The following is a 19797-nucleotide window of genomic DNA, read 5'->3' on the forward strand; positions in this document are numbered from 1 at the left end:
AACATAAACATGAACACAAACACAAACACGAACACAAATACAAATATAAATATTTGTTTTCTGAGGTTTTCGCAGGTGTTTGTATGTAGGTCTTTGGTTATTCGGGTTTTCTCCCACGTAAAATTGGAAGTGTCTTGGCGACGTTTCGACAAAGTCTCATTTGTCATTCTCAGGCTGGTTTGCTCGGCTTTGTGTTTCCAGGAGCAATGTGATATCGGAGCTGTTTCTTCCTTTTAACTGCCAGTGGGGGTGGGAGCTGATTGGGTGGGAGCTAGACTCTGTTTTGATTGGGTGCAGATGTGTTCTGATTGGTTGGGGGTTTGTGCTCAGCTTAGTCTGAGATGCCAGGGATTTGAGCTGGTGAGCTGCATTGCTGTTGTTTGGCTTCGTGTTTGTGGCCCTGCCAGCTCTTCATGGTGGGTGTCAGTCTGCTTCATGCATGGTTTAGAGGGTTTAAAGTGGCTAACGATGCAGCTGCAGTCTGGCTTCAGGTCCTTGGTCGTGCCTCATTATCAGTGTGGGTTTAAGTCTGCTTTCTGCATGGATGTGTGATGATGACGTCCTGTGTGGCTCTCGTGAGTGTGGGTCTGGTGTCATTCCTCATGTTAGGGACTCATTTGTCAATAAGGGTGGGTTTCCAAATGGCTGGTAGGTGGGAGGTATCATCTCATTTGTTCATGCTGTGTGGGCATTTTTCTATCTCAATGGCTTCTCTGATTATTCTGTTGTTAAAGTGTTCAGCTTTGGCGATAGTTCTGGTCTTTTTAAAGTCATTAGCCACTTAAAACCCCTCCATTCCATACATGAAGCAGACTGACACCCACCATGAAGAGCTGGCATGGCCACATGTCGCCAAGACACTTCCAATTTTACGGGGGAGAAAACCTGAATAACCAAAGACAGACAGACAGACAGGCAGGCAGGCAGGCAGGCAGACAGACAGACCTACCTACCTACCTACCTACCTACCTACCTACCTACCTACCTACCTACACACACACACACACACACACACACACCATGATTGAAATAATGTATCTGTCACTTTAAATGCTCAAGTGAGACGTGATTGGATGCTGTTATTTTAATCGGCCATAAGAGGGAGTAGGAACTACTACTGTTTGTTCCTGGTTGTTCCTGTATGTTCTCCATGCTTGTTATTGGAGTTGAACACTGTATATCGGATGGTGGCTACTCTGTATGTTAGTTACTTGTCTACATGGTGAATCGTGAGATGAGCATCTGTAAATCAATGTGTTGTATCATAGACTGTGTATATAATTCAAGACTACTTATTGCTTTTTGGGAGAATGTTTATCCTACTTTATTTTTGTTGACGCAAGTAAAGTCATACTTGTTTTAACTTCGGCGGCTGTGATTGATAGTGTGACTATTCAATGGCACATTCCTTGCAACCTTCTGCTACACAACTCTAGTCTCCAAAAGGAGATGTACTTAACATTGGTTATTGACCCAGAGTACCATTAGTAGTGATAGGGGAGTTGGAGTCGCTGCACACCACCATTAACAGGGTGAACAAATAGTAACATTTTCTGACACTCTCATGGAAAAGAACTCTGTATTTATCAATTTATCAACTTAAAATGATGAAGAAGCCACAATGATGTAGAAAAGGTCCTGTTTGAAGAGAGTAAATAATTGCACAGGGGGATAATTCCACGGAAACATAGACAATCTTGTGATTTCAAGTGGACATCTAAACTAAAAGTGCCAACATTTCTTTAATTTATTTATCTAATTTATTTCTGAGAGTCTATCAAAAGGAATATATTCAAATAATGGTCATCCTTTTCTAAAATGCAGTTAAGCTTACAAGAATGCAAACTCAATGCATTTGACCTTTTAAAGAACAGTAACAAATCCAAAGTTAATATACCATGATACTGTGTTAAATATATGTTGTTGTTTTTTAAATGGAAATAGGTTTTTTTCTGTATTTATGTAACGCTTTAGGAATTCAAAGTTTAAAAACCACAAAATGTCTCTGCAAACATTAAACACCATTTGGGGTTCATCAATATCTGAAATATCCTAACAGGGAATAAGAAATTTAGATGCCCCTATCACATATACATTTTACATTTTACATATACATTTTGTATAGATATTAGTCATTCTAGTAATGTTTTCAGCAATTTTTCCGAGCCAGAAATTAATTCCTTTTAATGAGTTGCTCCCTCTGGTTGAGGTCAGGCCGGAAAACAATGATGTAGCACTTTGGTAGGAATATGCATCCCAGTAATGCAGTGCTGGAGGCCAAGATGGAGAAGACCTCCACAGCTACCATGGCTTTTCCCTTTGTGCTCAGATAGGCTGGAAAGAAGGAGATCCACACACTGCAAAAGGCCAACATGCTGAATGTGATGAACTTGGCTTCGTTAAAGCTGTCAGGTAATTTACGAGCAAGGAAAGCCACAATAAAGCTGGCGATGGCCAAGATACCCATGTAGCCCAAGACACAGTAGAAGAAGAAAGCTGACCCCTCATTGCATTGTAAAATCATTTCTTGGCTCTGTGAATGCATGTCCAACTCTGGGAAGGGGGGAGATGTCGACAACCAAACAATACAAATACATACTTGGAAGAGAGAACAGGAAAGTACAATAGAAAAGGCCAATTTTTTCCCCACCCATTTCCTCATCTGAGATCCAGGTTTAGTGGCCATGAAAGCAACAACTACAGTGGTAGTTTTGGCCAGTACACTAGAAATGGCCACTGAGAAAGTGATGCCAAACATTGATTGTCGGAGAAGGCAGGTCACTTTTCCAGGCTGGCTGAGGAAGAGCAAAGAGGAGAGAAAACAGAGCAGAAGAGAGACAAGGAGGGTGTAGGTGAGGGACCTGTTGTTGGCTTTGACAATGGGTGTATCTTTGTTCTTAATAAAAATTCCAAGAATACAAGAGGTCCAGAAGAAGAAACCAAGAGCTGCTGAGGCTGAACCAATTCCTAAGGATTCTTTAAAAGTTAGGAAAACCAGCAGTTTCGGTTTACATCCATTCTTTTCTTTATTTGGATAATGATCTTCTGAACATTCAAAGCAATCTTCCATATCTGGAAGGAAAATCAAGATATTTTTTTCATCTAGGCATTCCATATTATTGAGGGGTGCTTGATGCTCTTTGAGTTTGCTTGTTTCCTTGCGAATGTTTCATCGACCCAAACTAGATACAATGAAAATGTCTTGCCAGTCTATGTCGATGGAGACCTTCTCAGAGAGTCTTTGGTTGAACTGTTTACTGACAGCTTTTTTGCAGCTTCTTGAATGGTGTGTTGTTTACTTGATTGTTGGTTTGAAGTTAACTATGGAGTTAATCTATGGTGACCTTGGTGCTGATTAGTGGTGGAGAGATGCTGGAGTCTTTTTTGTTCTCTTTTGGTCTGATTGATTGCCCCTTTTGCATAATCTGTAGATGCTGTTAATGTCTATGGTCGATTGATGGCTGATTTGTGAGAGTGCCAGGTATCTAGATATTCCCTGGCATTTTTGGACTTGGTGTGGTCTAGCATTGTCACATTTTCCCAATGGAAACTATTGTTAAATCTGTCTATAGGATATGAAATGAAAGCATTTTGTTCATGTCTTCTCACCCCCAGTTGGTATTCATGGATGCATTCTGACAGTTTCCGCCTGTTTGTCTCACTTAGTGGTGGTTGCAGTCCTTACATTGTGTCTTTACATGACTCTTGTTTTTCTTCTGTGCTTGCTCCGTCTTTTGGTTTGCTTAGGAAATTTTGATGAGCTTTAGTTGGCTCATGTGCTACACTGATTCTATATGGTTGTCCAGTTTGTTTGGTGGCTTTTGAGATATTCTTGATGTATAGCAGTGTAATTCTGTTTAGGGTTTGTGTTTGTTGTGCTGTATTGGATTGAGTGGTTAGGAACATTTTGTTGAAGATGCGTGGGAATGCATTTTGTTTGAATGTGTTGCATAGATGCTCCCTTTCCATTTTCTGTTTTTTTGGGTTGCAGAACTGTATTTGGGCTACTTTAAATAAAGTCCTTACTCTGGATACCCAGACAACTGAAAGCAAACAGTATTCCTTACTAGCAGTGATTATTACCTACTTAGGGTAAGGAAACATCTGCAAGAAAACAAGTAAGCTCAGAGTGCCCCAAGGACCCCTCATTTCAACCCTGAGCTACAAATATTCTTCTTTATTGGTATTCCATATTATTGAAAATCACCTTATTAACTTTATGCATAGAAGTATTTTATTAAAGTTTGCTTAAGTCAAATGAAAAATGGTAGAATTTCTACTATACCATTATGGTTTGAAATCTTCCCTTCTGGGCATGGAACACAGTCATAGCAGCAGAACTGATCCCCCTCAATTCCTTTCTTCCAGAATCCAGGTAAACAGGGGTCATTGCATCGAGAAAGTGGAGGAACCTGGCGATAAGCCCAAAAGATTTTGAAATTGGACATAGTTAGAGTTAGGTTATGTAATTTTTCTCCTTTATGGAGGGGAATTATTTTTGACTTCCCAAAGGATTGATAAAAGATGCAGGTATTCAAAAAAGTAGTAATTGTAATGATCTACAAAATTTCCTGCTTGAAGGACAGGGCGAACAAATCATAACACTTTGTAAGTATCTCATGGAAAGTAATACTGAACTTATTAATTTCCTCTACAACTTAAAAAGATGTGGAAACCACAATGATGTAGAAAAGGTCCTGTTTGAAGAGCAGGGGGAGTAAATAATTGCACAAGGGAGCAATTTCAAGGAAAAATGACTACTCTTGTGATTTCAAATGGATGTGCAAACCCAGCATGCCAACTTGTATTGTAATGTCATTTTGTCAATTTAATGAGTGCTTGATCATCAGCAACATTTGAAAAAGAATATTCCATTCTTTCTTTAAAATCCAGGAATCAGATTTTGACTGAGATTAGGTTCAATATGGCATCGTAATGGATTAAGACATGGTCAATTCACTCATTTGATACCTGATTAAAACCTGGACTCCAGACAATCACGTCTTCATCAACCCATAATTCCTTCCCTTTGGGAGCCTCTACATCCAGCTTTCCAACTCTAACTCTCTGAAAGGATCTATTTGGAAAAGTGATCAAGTTGGTGATGTCAAATCCACCAGTTGCTTCCCCTTTCTCATTCAGGAACACTCTCTCCCCAGCTGAATTGTTAAAAGAAATGCCTTGAAGAAATGAATGGAGCTAATTGAAAGGGAATAAAAGAGTGAGGGAATTAAAAGCAACATAATAGAGAAGACAAAAAGATATCCAAGTTACATTCACTCATTCTGCCCTTTCCAATAATTATTATTAAATACGTAAAGTTAGAAGTTTTATAATCAATATTGTATGGAAATATATATATCAACTCTTTCATTTATTTGATATTATTTACGGAAGTATAACAATGCAGAGAATCGGAATGAAAATAGCCTTTTGGAATTATATCACTTTATCCATTTACTAAACAAAGTAATTCCAAATAGATAATCTATAATATTTACTCATTGGTACAAAGCTGTTTGAGATTCTGAGGTCTGGTTAATTTTCAGATTTTAGAATTTGAGACAGAAGCTTTCTTTAATAAATAAATGAGAGAGTCTGATAGAGACTGTTGCAAATATATGGTTGTTTCATTCTAAGCATGCTACATTTAAAAAGGACCTACTATGCTTCTCAATATCCCAAAGAGACACAAAACTTAGTTAGTGACTTAGCTGGAGAATTGATTAGTTTTTGAAGAGATAACAAAAAGTAATATAAATTATCCTTTTAACTATTATTGTTCAAGATATGCTGATTTATTAAATGTTTTTTATCATTTTTGGTATATATTTTATACAGAACAACATAAGACAGATGCAAGATACCTTGAATGTTTCTAGTAAAACAGCCAGCTCAATGAGAAGATCCTACAACATTTGAAACAAATGGCTATCTAATAAACAGCTTGTGACCAAAAAAGCTTCTCCCAAAATGTTAAAAACAAGAAAAAAGACAACAAAACAATTGGTCCATTGTTGGGAGAAAGTGTCAAGAAAGTACAATCAACAGGGAGAAAGCAAAACTACTCAAGTTGTTTTTTGCCACTGTCTTTACACAAAGGGATAAAACAATCAAACCTATCAAAAACACCACCACGAAAAACAGATTAGGAACACAAGTTAAAATAGGGAAGAAAATGGTATGTGAGCACCTGACTACCCTAACTGAGTTCAAATCAACAGCACTGGATAGATTACACCAGAAGGTTCTGAAGGAACTGGCAGATGAGATAGCCGAACCACTGAACTATATCTTTCAAAGATCCTAGACAACCATGGAACAGCCAAAGGACTGGAAAAGAGCTGATGTAGTTCCTATCTTCAAAAAAAAAGAAAAATATAGAACCAGGAAACCCCAGATCTATCAGCCTGATCTCAATATCAGGGAAGATTCTGGAAAAGATAATCAAGCAATGAATCAGCAAAAACCTAGAACCCCACAAAGTAAAAACCAAAAACCAACATGGTTTTGTCAAAAAGAGGTCATGGCAGACTAATCTTGTTGCATTCTTTGGCAAAGTGACAAAATGAGTTGATATACTTGGACTTCAGTAAGGCATTTGAGGAAGTAGACCATAACCTACTACTAGATAAAGTACAAAAATGTGGGTTAGACAGTATCACCATCAGATGGATTCATAACTGACTGACCAACTGCACTCAATGTGTAGTCCTCAATGGAATTTCATCTACATGAAGGAAAGTATGCAGTGGAGTAACCAAAGTCTCTGTTTTCGGCCCTGTACTCTTCAACATCTTCATCAATGACTTGGAGGAGGGAACAGATGTGCAACTCATCAAATTTGCATGTGACACCAAACTGGCAGGAGTAGCCAATAATCCAGAAGATAGACTCAAGATACTGAAAGATCTTGACAGACTTGAACATTGTGCACTATCTAATAAAATGTAATTCAATGGTGAAAAAAATAAAAAAAAATGCACAGGTACAATATAGGTGGCACCTTGCTCAATAGTAGTAATTGTTAGAGGGATTTTGGAGTCCTGGTGGACAACCATTTAAATATGAGCCAGCAGTGTGCAGCAGCTGCCAAAAAAATCCAACCCAGATCTAGGCTGCATAAGCAGAGGGATTAAATCAGGATCACTTGAACAGTTAATACCACTTTAAAATGCCTTTGTAATGCCACACATGGAATACTGCATTCATATTTGGCTGCCACAATGTAAAAAAAAAAAGATGCCAAGACTCTAGAAAGAGTGCAGACAATAGCAAGAATGATGATTAGGGGACTGGAAACTAAAACATATGAAGAACGGTTGCAGGAATTGAGTAGATTAGAGATTAGATAACCATTTGTCTGAAGTGGTGTAGGGTTTCCTGTCTAAGCAGTGGGTTGGACTAGAAGAACTCCTATTCTATCCTATCCTATCCTATCCTATCCTATCCTATCCTATTCTATTTGTATTGTAAATATCTGCCATTATAGAGCACCCAGAATTTCTGAAGGCAATTTTTCCCCAACTAATAAGTGTCAAGAAAGGGTTCTACTTCTATTTTTTTTTCCACACGTGCAGAATATATTAAGAGTTTCCACAATGGGTTCCAAAGGTAATTCTATTTCAAATTGCTGGTTGAAATAAAAGAAGCCTCCAGTGCAAATGGAATACCTGCCAAGGGTGTAGCTTTGGAAGAGCAGGGTTTTTACTCATCATGGTTTTCCTCCAATTGAACCTCAACATGTCTAGAGCCTGCAAAGCATGAGCCACAGCATAAACAGCATTGTAGATACTGTAGCTTTGGCCAGTCATTTTCATTTCAAACAGAGGTGCAGGAAGATCCTCCAGCTTCATTTCCTCAGTGCATCTCCTACTGTGTATTTCTTCTAACTCTGACTTTGGAAATGAACAGTCAAATGACTGTTCCCAAATAGTCTGTCGAAACCCATCTCTGGAGTCTAAAAGAGGTTTGATGGCCTGAAGAAATTCCCTGAAACCTACAACAGCTGTTGAATGAATGGTGAAGGAAAGAGCCCCATGGAACATCTTGAGATCCCAACTGATTTGAATGCCTGAGAGTGCAAAATCAATCATTGCAGTCACGATCCACACCTTTCCAAATAAGGCAGTCTCCTTGCTTTCAGGATCTGAGAACAATATTACAATTCTTAGCCACATAATTGTCCAGGATTCTCCATAGGCAAGAAATGCATTGGATTTGCTACTCAACATATTAATTGAAGTAATGAACATTCCTAGATAAGTTTCTTCCATGTTTTCCAAGTGGATTATTGGATCAAGCCTTTCTATGAATGCTGAACATATTCCATTCTGTGAAAGTAAGGGCTGCATTTTCTGTAAGAATTTTTCTCCATTGTTAGAATGAACAGAAAATATCCCAATCCATGTCCACCTGAAATGGTGAAGCAGTTGGATGATCCCAATGTACTGCTGGTCCTCTTTGGGGACCATGAAATAAAGTGAAGAGACTTTACTGGTCTGAAATTCCTCCTGAGATGATGCGACACAAGTCAGCTAAAAGAAAGTCCAGTAGAATTCTGATGAGACTTTTGTTCAAAAATTGTTGTCCTAGCATTTCCTAAAGGAAATAGGAACAATTTTGGGGAAATATTTCAATCATATGCACTAGATAAGGGGTGTCAAACTCATGGCCCAGAGGCTGGATCGAGCTTGGGAAGTTCTTTGATCTGGACCACAGGGCTTCCCTGGACACAGTGAAGGACTAGCCCCTGGGGCCTTAGCTTGGCCCTCCTAACCTCCATTTTAGCTTTCAGTGTCCTGGAGCTATCTGCTACAGTGACCTGTCAATGACTATATCAGCTTCAAACACAAAAACACATGAGTATACAATAGATGCAAACTTAAGGTAAACCACTCCAAACTCAATTTCAGAAACTATAACTTCAACTATAACTTTCAGAAAATATGACTTCAGCAACAGAACTGTCCATGCGTGGAATGCACTACCAGGCTCTGTGGTTTCTTCCCCAAATCCCCAAAGTTTTAACCTTAAACTGTCTACTATCAACCTCACCCCATTCCTAAGACGTCTGAAATGCTCCTGCATAAACGCACCAGCGAGCCTACTGTCCATGTCCTAATGATCCTTTTTTATTCATATCCATTTCATCCATTAAAATCATGTTCATACTTACATGTGTTATGTAATACATGCTTCAAAAAAATAAAAAAAAATAAAATCTATTATTTTAACAAAGCAATTAAAATATTCCTTCAGCTACTCCTGATATTCACTTCGTGTAACTTGCATGGTAATTTCAGATAACAATGCTAAGTATTTGACATTAAGCCATGCAGAACATTCTAACACTTATTAACACAAACCTAAGCCTAATTTTTATGTGTATTAATTATTTCATAACAACAATAAGATAAAGAATTTTCTTCTAAACCCCTTTAGAACGTACTTGTGGAATCTTTAAGAATCCTATAATTTCAGCTATATAAGATGATGTGGCAAAATCCAGTCCCCCAATGATAGCCATGAGATTCTTCCGGCTATCACATTTGTAGTTAGGGACAAATTCCTGGGATTTAAAAAGCAGGTCCAGAGTGGTACGATAGGTCATCCTTGGGTTGTTGTAACTGTCATAGATATGGAACCCCAGAGTGACATTGGGTAAGATCTGGGAGTCCTCATTGATCTCCTTCACAGCAAAGGCCAAGGCAAGAATGTGCTGGTAGAATTTCATTATTATACTGCAAAAGATTTAAATACCCCATTTGAAAAAGGAAGTTTATTATTCTCATAAGCAAGGTTGCATCATTTCTGTATGAATAACTAACATTTCTTTCTCTGATGAAAGTAGGAAAGTAATGAGTTTACTAAAATGCTGATAATTTGTACAACAAAATCAATCCCATCATATATCAGTCATTTATTGTATATATTTTGTTAAGAATGATGATACAGATTTAAAACAAATATTACAAATGTCATTCAGAAGATCTTTTCCACTGAAGCTTTATACATTATGTTACAAGTACTTTAAAATCAAGTAAAAAACCATAAAATGTATTCTCCCATAACTAGAAGGACAAGATATAACGCCTAACTCTCATAACAAGTTTGAGGAAACAGATTAAGATTAGGAAAGATGAAAACATCCTTACTTTGGTATGTCATAAGGTGTTATAGAAGGATATTCCTTAAAATCAATACCGAAAAGGTTGTAAAAGATGTGGGTCGTCATCCCTCCAATGACGAAGTCACCAGATTGGTACCACTCATGAGGAACAAGGAAAGCATCACTCGCAGGACATCTCAGTGTCCCTATTTTCTTTATCAAGAATACTAGGAGCAGCAACATCTACACTCTTGAAAATGTCTCTGTCTTTCATCATGATTCCTTCAAACTTATATCTGAGAGTGCACCTAATCAGAAAACCTATCATTGGGTATTGAGATGCCCTTGAGATTGCCAATTCATTTCTTGAATTGCATCAGGTTTTGAGCACATATTCTGCCAGGGAAGAATAAAGGGGAGGAAACCTGTAGCAAGGACTCTGAAACAAAGCCATTATTATCCTTGTGGCAATCACCCTGGGGTTCAAAGTGCATTGATTGTTGTTGAATTGAAATATTCTCCTGTGCAGTCTTTGACCCTTTTGCCTAGTTCAGAAAATATGGTGATTCCTGTAGGAGATAAGTACTTTGTTGTTGATAAGAGAAAAGATAGATGATGTTTAAATACTTTTTGAAATGCACAATTGCTAATAAAATGTACAGAGGGGAATTTGCTATACCAAATACACCTGATTTTTGGAATTTATATTCTATTTTACAATACATAGTATTTGCAGTTCACTCTCCTTTGCATAGCATTAAGATACCTAGCTGTTCTGACCCCCCCACCCTTGTACGGCTCGTTAACAAATGCAGAGAAACAAGGCTTAAGAGGACTTTTTATCAGTTTTTCAGTTCAAACTGGGTTCGAACCCGAACGCAAGCTGTCCTGTGCGAACGGGGTGACACGGCCACACCAACGTGCTGGTTGTCCGACTTGATCGTGTGTTGCTGAGGGACGGCTGCCGTCCGCACAACCCTTCTGTTCTTCTTGGGGCAGCTCCCTGCCACATGTCCAAGATCCCCGCAGTAAAAACACAACCCCTCCGCACGTCGTCTGTCCATCTCTATCTGTGACACCCGACTCCATGGGCTCCTTCCAGTCCACTGCAGTCTCTTGCTGACCTGGCATGCTGATGGTTTCCTGGAATACCTGGCAAGGCCTTCGCCTCTGCAGACAGGCGTCTATCCGGAGACACAGGTGGACCAACACGTCCAACGTCGGTGGCCTGTCCACCCTTGCCAGTTCATCCTGCAAGGCCTCAGACAATCCATCCTGGAACGTGTCCATTAAAGCAGGTTCATTCCATGTGGAATTTTGGCTATGTAGCCTGAAGTCAGACACAAATTCTTGCAATGACCCAGTACCCTGCTGCAAGGATTTCAAACTTCTGGCAGCTGTTTCCCCTTTGATCGGATCTTCAAACATCCGTTTGAAATGCTGGCAGAAGCCCTGAAAGTCATCCAGCAGATGGCTCTGTTGCACTAACAAGGGCGTGGCCCAACCAGCAGCCGTGCCTGAGAGCAAACGTATCATGAATCCCACCTTCGTCCGATCAGTGGGAAAGTCTTCCGCTCTCAAACTAATAAATAGCTGGCATTGTCCCAGAAAAGCATTAAACATTGACAAACTTCCATTATATTTATCTGGCAGGGCAATTGGGCACTTCCTCCTTGGCTGGGGGGGGGGGGTTTCTTGCAGCTCTCTGCAACTGCTGAATTTGGTCCGATAGGACAGCCATCTGCTGTGCGAGCTGCGTCTGGGCAGCATGCAATTGCTCCATATTTAATGAAATGGAGGCTTATCTGGCTGGAGTCAATCTGTTCTGACCCCCCCCCCCTTGCACAGCTCATTAACCAACGCAGACAAACAAGGCTTAAGAGGACTTTTTATCAGTTTTTCAGTTCAAACTGGCCTCGAGCCCAGAAAATAACGTAAACAAAACTCGGATAAGAATTCCAAAATAAATCCTTACAAGCAAGATGCACTTCTTCCGAAGTCTTCACGGAACAGTTTTACATGAAAACATCAAAGCATTTCTCCAAATGTAACAGGCATAATCACGAGTAATAAGCCAGCAATATTGTACCAGACACGGAACACACGAAGGAATGAATGAACATATGTTGACTCCAGCAACTGGGGCGTGGCAGCATCTCTCCTTTTATCTCCAAACCGGCCTCTAACCACTCCCAGCTGCCTAATGACTCTTGATCCTGAAAAAGCTCTCAGCAGAACTGCTGAATCACTACACTGAATTTTGTATGCTGAAAAATCTCTAAGCATAACTGCTGAGTCACAACACCTAGCAGTGGTGGGATTCAAATTATTTTACTACTGATTCTATGGGTATGGCTGTGTGGGCATGGCTTGGTGGGTGTAGCAGGGGAAGGGCACTGTAAAATTTCTATTCCCACAACACTCCATTGGAAGGTTAATGTAAAATGCCCATTTCCTCCTGATCAGCTGTGACTCAGGAGGCAGAGAATAGATGGGGACAGGGACAGTCAGAAGTAGTATTTACCGATTCCCAAACACCTCAAAATTTCCGCTACCGGTACACAAACACACACACACACACATCTCCACAGTATGTGACAACTGAGAAATGGCTCCTGCCGGGTTCTGTTTGAAATTGACAGATATTGGATGGACAAATTCTCCATCTTTTGTATTATTTGGAACATTCTCAAAGGGAATAGATTGCACAAATTGTGGAGCATAACATCCACTGTTGCATGGTCAGCTGCTGTTTCTGCTTCTGCTTTTACATCATATGGCATTCTGATGTTTCCCATTGTTCCCCAGAAAACAATTGTAGGAGTGGAGATTAATATCAGACAGGGGGAAAAAACAGCTCCACACACCAAGGTTCAAATAATCTAATTTATTGCTTAAAGTCTTTGCAGAGGAATATACTCAAATAATGGTCATCTTTTTCTAAAATGCAGTTAAGCTTAGAAGATGTCAGGCCTGCAGTTATATTCCTTTTAGGATCTTTGACCTGCCACACACTCTCTTATTTCATTATGCTGTTTCATTATTGTAGTAATTGGAAGGGGGGAATAGAAAGGAGTAAAATTGTGGAATGTTTTGTTGTCATTCTTTTCTAGAAGCCCAAGGTCATCTTTTGTCTCCGCACCTCTGCACCTGACCGGAACCAGCTGGGTGTAGATGGCAGCGTGGAAGAAGAAGATTGGACCATGTGATGGGTTTGTGAGTGTGGGGACAAGATCATGAACTTTCAATTGGTTGGGAATCCGATGTAACTTCCAGAATTGGGATCCCACAGAGGTGCTAAGATGTCTGACTTATTAAATTGGAACTTTAAGGATCGTTTTGCCTTGGACTCCAATTTAATTCTGCATGATACTTGGAACGATGACACAACAATTACAAACTCAATAAATTTTACATTTGAAAGAACACTGACAAATACAAAGTTAATGATACTGTGATAAATGTATATTTTTAAAATGGAAATATACTTCTTACTGTATTTATGTAATTCTTTAGGAATTCATGTAATGTCTGTGCAAACATCGGACATCATTTGATGTTCGTCAATATCTGAAAAATCCTAACAGGGAATAAGAAACTTAGATGACCAAAATCAAGTTCACTGTATGTGATGAAAAGGAGAAATCATTAGGTTAAAGAATCCTGGGAAATGGGGAAAGTGAAGAAGCATGAGCACAGATTTTGAAATGGGAAAAATAATAAATCTAAATAATCATAAACATCCTACACAAATCTTTCTTTGACAGAAATGCCCCTCTGCCCCGATCACTAATTAATTAATGAATTTCTCTTTTTGAGTTGCTCCCTATGCTTGATCAATCTACGTTTGATGGCAAGGAAATGTCATCCTTTTCTGTAACTCACTATGCATTTATAAATTTATATCACAATGTCATTGCACATGTTTTATCCTATAATTCTTTTCTCACTTGCCACATCATATTAATTTTATTTTTCTTTATTTTACTTGATTTTTATTTAGGGTTGGTAGGGACTTCTGAGGTCTTTTAGTCAAACACCCTATGCAAGGAGAAGATCCTAGCCGCAGCCTGTTATTACTTTTTGAAGATCTGGACCATTTCTTGCATAGTTGGAATAATAATAGCAATAACAGTAGACTTATATACCGCTTCATAGGGCTTTCAGCCCTCTCTAAGCAGTTTACAGAGTCAGCATATTGCCCCCAACAACAATCCGGGTCCTCATTTTACCCACCTCGGAAGGATGGAAGGCTGAGTCAACCCTGAGCCGGTGAGATTTGAACCGCTGAACTGCTGATCTAGCAGTCACCCTGCAGTGCTGCATTTAACCACTGCGCCACCTTGGAATGCTGCAAAGTTGCACACAAATTGCACACACAGTGCAGGAGAGCGTCCACTGTTGTATGGTCAGACACTGCTTCTGCTTGTAGGTTAGATGTGATGCTAGTTGTTTCCATTGCCCTCCGGAAAACAAAATTAGACAGGAAATAAACGTCAGGCAGAAAACGGATCCACACATAATCACGTTCAATTAATCTGATTTATTGCCTTTTAAAAGATGAAGATAAATGTACAAGATTCAAAAACTCAATACATTTTATGCTTGAAAGAACACTTACAAATCAGAAACTGATATCCTATGATACAGTGTTAACTGTACGGTCAGAAAATGGTAATCAGCTTTTTACTGTTTTTATGTAACACTTTAGGAATGGATGAAAATGTCTCTCCAAACACTGGGCATCATTTGAGCCAATATCCAAAAGATCCTAACAGGGAACAAGACAGCTAGATCACCAAAATCAAATTCAATGGATGTGTTGAAAAGAAGAAAGGATTTGGTTCAGGAATCTTAGAAAATGGTAATAACGCAACAACATGAGCACTTCTTTTGGAACCGACAATCGTTATAAATCTTAATAATCATAAATATCATACACAAATAGTTCTTGGACGAAAATGAAAAAGAACTGTTCTTATAACTTTATATACAATATTTTTCTTATAGGTGGCATTCTTTTTATTTTTTTTCTATTATTTTTTTCTTTTTTTATTATCTATACTGATAGATAGTGAATATTGAAAATTTCCTCAGAGATCTAGATGAGACTGTTAAAAAGGCTGTGGAACCATATATTTTTTTACTACATACTTTAGGGTTGGGTAGTATGTTGCCAGCTGTCATGGAGAAAGGAAGGGAAGGAGGAAGGGAGGGAGGGAGGGAGGAACGTCTAAATTAATACAGGTTCTCCACTGAATCTTGGATTCCTAGAGCTTCTTTCTATATCATTGGGCTTATGCAAATATCATCACGATGTGCTCTCCTTTATAAGGAGGGTCCTGATTTTGGACTTTACCTTTTCCTCAAATTGCATATGACAAATTGCAGGAAATTCATTTAAATATACACTATGAAATTCTTTCTGTTTTTCTTTTCTTTGATAGCTATGTCAAAACCTGAGTTGTTAAATTTAGAAAAAACAATAATATACTTCCCCCCCCCAATGTATCCAAATTATAATTTGATTTCTTCTCCTTCTTTAGGGTCCCTTTCTGATGTACAATTTCTTTCATCAGGACTGTGGACTGTAAGACTAGGGCAAAATCTAAGTTTTGTCTGTAAAGTTACAGTTATCTAATAGTAATAGTAATCACTAATAGTAACTTTGGTTGGGACTGGATCCATCAGCCTCCAGGAAAATGGTTACAATGATTGGCAGAATCTACCTCTATGATTTAGTTATTCAGTTATTAGTTTGTTTATTTATTTGTTCATTTATTTAGTTTGTCAAACATGTAGAAGATAACAGGTATAAGTACAAACATGCAAATGAACAAAGGAAATGAGTACAAATAAATGGAGACAGTAGGAAAGGAACAGTTCGAACATTGATGTGCTTATGCACACACCCTTTATGGACCTCTTAGGAATAGGGTGAGGTCCCCAGTAGACAGTTTAAGGTTAACGTTTAGGGGGTTTGAGGATGTAACAACAGAGTCAGGTAGAGCATTCCAGGCATTGACCACTCTGTTGCTGAAGTCGTATTTTCTGCAATCGAGTTTGGAGTGGTTTACTATAAGTTTGTATCTATTGTGTGCTCATGTATTATTGCAGTTGAATCTAAAGCAGTCATTAACAGGAAGGATGTTGTAGCAGACAATTTTGTGTACTATACTTAGGTGAAGATGGAAGCAAATGATGGAAGCAAATGGTATTCATCTTTTTTTAGAGCTGCACCACTATTGCTTCAGACAATGCCAAGAATGAGCTTTCCCTTCAGTTGAACTCCATGTCAGCTGCTGACACTTCCATATATTATTGTGTCAGAGAACCACACTGTCTAATTTTGCCTAATCTTCTGAGCAAAATCAGGAAGCTGATTCTGACAGAACAGTTTTTCCCCATCCAGCAGATCAAAATTCAGATATTGAAATATCCCAGAAAGTGTGCGTCAGGGTTCCAAGTAACAGACCCAACACAATCAAAACTCCGAGGCCAAGGTGCTTCTCAAACTCCAAATTTATTAGGCATGTCATATTGGCACGTTTAGTGAAAACCTGACTCTGAAAGTACTATGGTTTTGCCCACCCAAATTAAAAGCTCTTTCCCTCAGACCAGAGATCGGCAACCCACAGCTCTGGAGCTGCATGTGGCTCTTTCATCCCTCTGTTGCAGCTCCCTGTTACCGTCGCTTCCACAATTGATAGGGTATTCAGTTAGGAGAGGTAGAGGAAAAAGGACGTCATGCTAGGAGGAGACTCTATGGTAGGATAACCGGACTTCAGGTTGGCAGAGGAAAAAGGACATTATGATAGGAGACTTTGTGGTGGAACTGGACTTATGATTGGTTCCAGAATTGATCAGAGGGCTTCTGGTTACAACCTTTGTGGCTCTTTAAGTGTTTAATGTTGCCGACTCTTGCCCCAGTCCATATGTCCATCACATGGTCCAATCCGGTCACCGTCCCAACTACAGTTGGTTTCCATCCAGGCCTCCCCTGCATCTGGAGAGAATGTCCTAAGTTCCCAGAAGAAATAATTTTATTCTGGCTATAAGTCCCCATCTGTCTCTATCTCCCCCTCCTGTTCCCACAGCTCCAGCCAGCCCTACTGTGGCAGCAATGAAGATGCCCCAAAATGACTTCAGGATTGACAGAGTGGACCTAGCCAAGAAGTTCAATTCAAGGAAAGCACAGTTTTTTTTGTGTGTGTTTTTTTTTTAAACAGCCTTCTGCTGAATTGATGCAGCTGGCTGAGTCTACTCCAAGGAATTTAGGCTGATTATTCTTGGGAATTCTAATAAAGCATAACAATCAACCTATTATTGATGCCATGGAAATGACATCTCCTTGTGCAAACTGACAGTGTGGGTAAAAACTGGGTGGAATTTGGATTGCAAGTTTATCAGAGATGTTTCATCTTTTAATCTTTCTCACATTCCACCCCAGATTTTATTTTATTTTTTATTTTATTATTTTATTTTAATTTTTACACTATATTCCACCTTAATCATTTCTACAGAATAACAGAGTTGGAAGGGTCCTTGGAGATTTTCTAGTCCAACCCCTGCTCAGGCAGGAAATTCTGTACCATTTCATGTATATGGTTCTCCATCTCTTCTTAAAAACTTCCAGTATTGGATCACATAAAGTTTTTGAAGGCAAGTCTGTCAGAGTTTGCTGCAAAAAATCACATCCAGAAAGCACAGACAGGATTCAGCAGGATTCATTAACTTCTCTTTATATACAATATAACACATAAGTACATATACAATACCAACAATGGTTCTTCCAACATGGTAGAGAGAAGAGATTGAAAATAAGTACAACCACAGGCAGAGTACAGCAGAGAAGAGCCCAGATAGTAGACTAGATCAGTTCCCTTGCACAGACTCAGAGCTGCATAGGTAAGTCACGCCCAGGCTCCAAGCCATCTGGCATGGCTCTCAGTCACCAAATTGCATTGACCCAGTTGCATTGCCTATAAATTGGCTAACCTTGTTACCATGTATCTGCCAGTTCATGAATATTCTGACAAAGTCATTCCACTGTTTAATTGTCCTGTCAGGAAAATTCTCCTTAGTTCTAGCTTGGTCCTTTCCTTGATTAGTTTCAATCCATTGCTTCTTGTTCTGCCTTGTGGTGCTTTGGAAAATAGGTTAACCCCCATCTTCCTTATGGCAACCCCTTAGTGATTGGGACACTGCTATAATCCCACCTCAGTCCTTCTTTTCATTAAACTAGACATATCTAATTCCAACAGCCATTTCTCATGCTTTGCTCTTTAGTCATCATGGCAAAGCTAATAAACTTCCCTTCTCAAAGATGGGGGGGGGACTACTGTTCTGTCCTTGGCTTCAAGAGCCCTAATGAAACTGAAGATATATTATTTGGTGGGGCTGCTTGGAGGTCATCCTTTGGTTGCCCCTAAAAACTGGTTCAGGATTTTCTGTGTTTTGATCCAGGTAAATAAGCACTGGGGCATCTCTTAATTGACATGTGGTACTATATCTCAATGGGAATTTTAGCTCCACCCACCTCCAGGACCGGGTCCATAGCACAGATGTAGTATCTATGTGGAAGAGGGACTGCTTTTTCTTCCCGAAAAAACTTCAGGAAAAACTAAGTATTTAACTGGTAACTTGTTTTTTGTCCCTTTGCAGTGTCCTACCAGTGACTGCAATGGATCTTCTGATCTGCTGTTTGTACTTGGACAAATTGGCAAGTTGGAGCTATAAAAGACAGAGTTACAGCCTGCAGTCTATATAGGATGGGAAGTTTTAGCCACTCAGCTCATAAGATTAATGGAATGTGAAGGTGGCTGGTGATATATAGGGTTAAAAGTACAGTATGCTGGATTACTGCTATTAGCAGCAGGGACCACATAATTGGACCAACTTTTAAATTTTGTGAAGTATTGTTTCTACTTGTTTTGGAATGTTTAGAAGGACAGTAGGGATTTATACAATTGTAATCATGGTGAAGCCTATAAAGCCAGCTCTTTAGGGGACAAGAAAGCTAGATGACCAAAATCAAATTCAATGGAGGGGTTAAAAAGAAGAAAGGACTTCGTTAAAGAATCCAGGAAAATGGTGAAAACATATCAACGTGAGCATTTATTTTGCAATTGACAATCACAATAAATCTGTTCCAATAACATATATAGTATTATTTTTCCTACAGACAGCATTCTTTCTATTTCTTTTTAGGCAATGTCTCCGAGGCAGTATCATGATAAACTAATTTCTCTTAATAAGTTGTTCCCTAAGGTCAGGCTGCAAAATAATGATGTAGCATTTTGGCAGGAATATGCATCCCAGGATTGGAGCACTGGAGACCAAAATGGAGAAGACCTCCACACCTACCATGTCTTTTCCTTTTGTGCTCAGAGAGGCTGAAAAGAAGGAGATCCACACACTGTAGAAGGCCAACATGCTGAAGGTGATGAACTTGGCTTCATTAAAGCTGTCAGGTAATTTACGTGCAAGAAAAGCCACAATAAAGCTGGCAATGGCCAAGATACCCATGTAGCCCATGTGTGCTTCTCTGAAAAAAAATAAGGTGATTCATAGTACATTCAAGGCTTGGTTACATAGACATAATGTAGTCAATTCTTGAACATATGAGGAAGCCAGTCATGTATCATGTGCAAGAGCAAAATTTCAGGAGGACCAAATTTTCATCT

The 19797-nt window shown here is 39.1% G+C and overlaps 1 protein-coding gene across 1 annotated transcript; it reads right to left on the reverse strand.

The window, feature by feature from the left end:
• Positions 1-1729: 1729 nt before the first annotated feature.
• LOC148046796 (vomeronasal type-2 receptor 26-like) lies at positions 1730-9529 on the reverse strand. Its single transcript, XM_087714963.1, has 5 exons — positions 9452-9529; positions 7674-8357; positions 4972-5199; positions 4286-4412; positions 1730-3072 (listed from the first exon to the last, which is right to left on the reverse strand). Exons 1-5 carry the CDS (start codon positions 9527-9529, stop codon positions 2174-2176), a joined length of 2016 nt encoding a protein of 671 aa, XP_087571089.1. The 3' UTR covers positions 1730-2173.
• Between the last annotated feature and the right edge of the window lie 10268 nt (positions 9530-19797).

The sequence above is a fragment of the Thamnophis sirtalis genome, unplaced genomic scaffold, assembly GCF_051295495.1.
Source record: "Thamnophis sirtalis isolate CommonGarterSnake01/CBP01778 unplaced genomic scaffold, rThaSir2_p1.2 scaffold_4, whole genome shotgun sequence".
Taxonomy (NCBI): domain Eukaryota; kingdom Metazoa; phylum Chordata; class Lepidosauria; order Squamata; family Natricidae; genus Thamnophis; species Thamnophis sirtalis.

Excerpts from the sequence above, each read along its gene's own strand:
- LOC148046796 (XM_087714963.1), bottom strand. The coding sequence starts at position 9,529 with ATGGCTATCATTGGGGGACTGGATTTTGCCACATCATCTTATATAGCT. Across the intron at positions 5,200-7,673 it reads CAAAGCTACACCCTTGGCAG|CTCCATTCATTTCTTCAAGG; the intron begins GTATTCCATTTG and ends CCTTTCAATTAG. Across the intron at positions 4,413-4,971 it reads GGAGTCCAGGTTTTAATCAG|GTTCCTCCACTTTCTCGATG; the intron begins GTATCAAATGAG and ends GCTTATCGCCAG.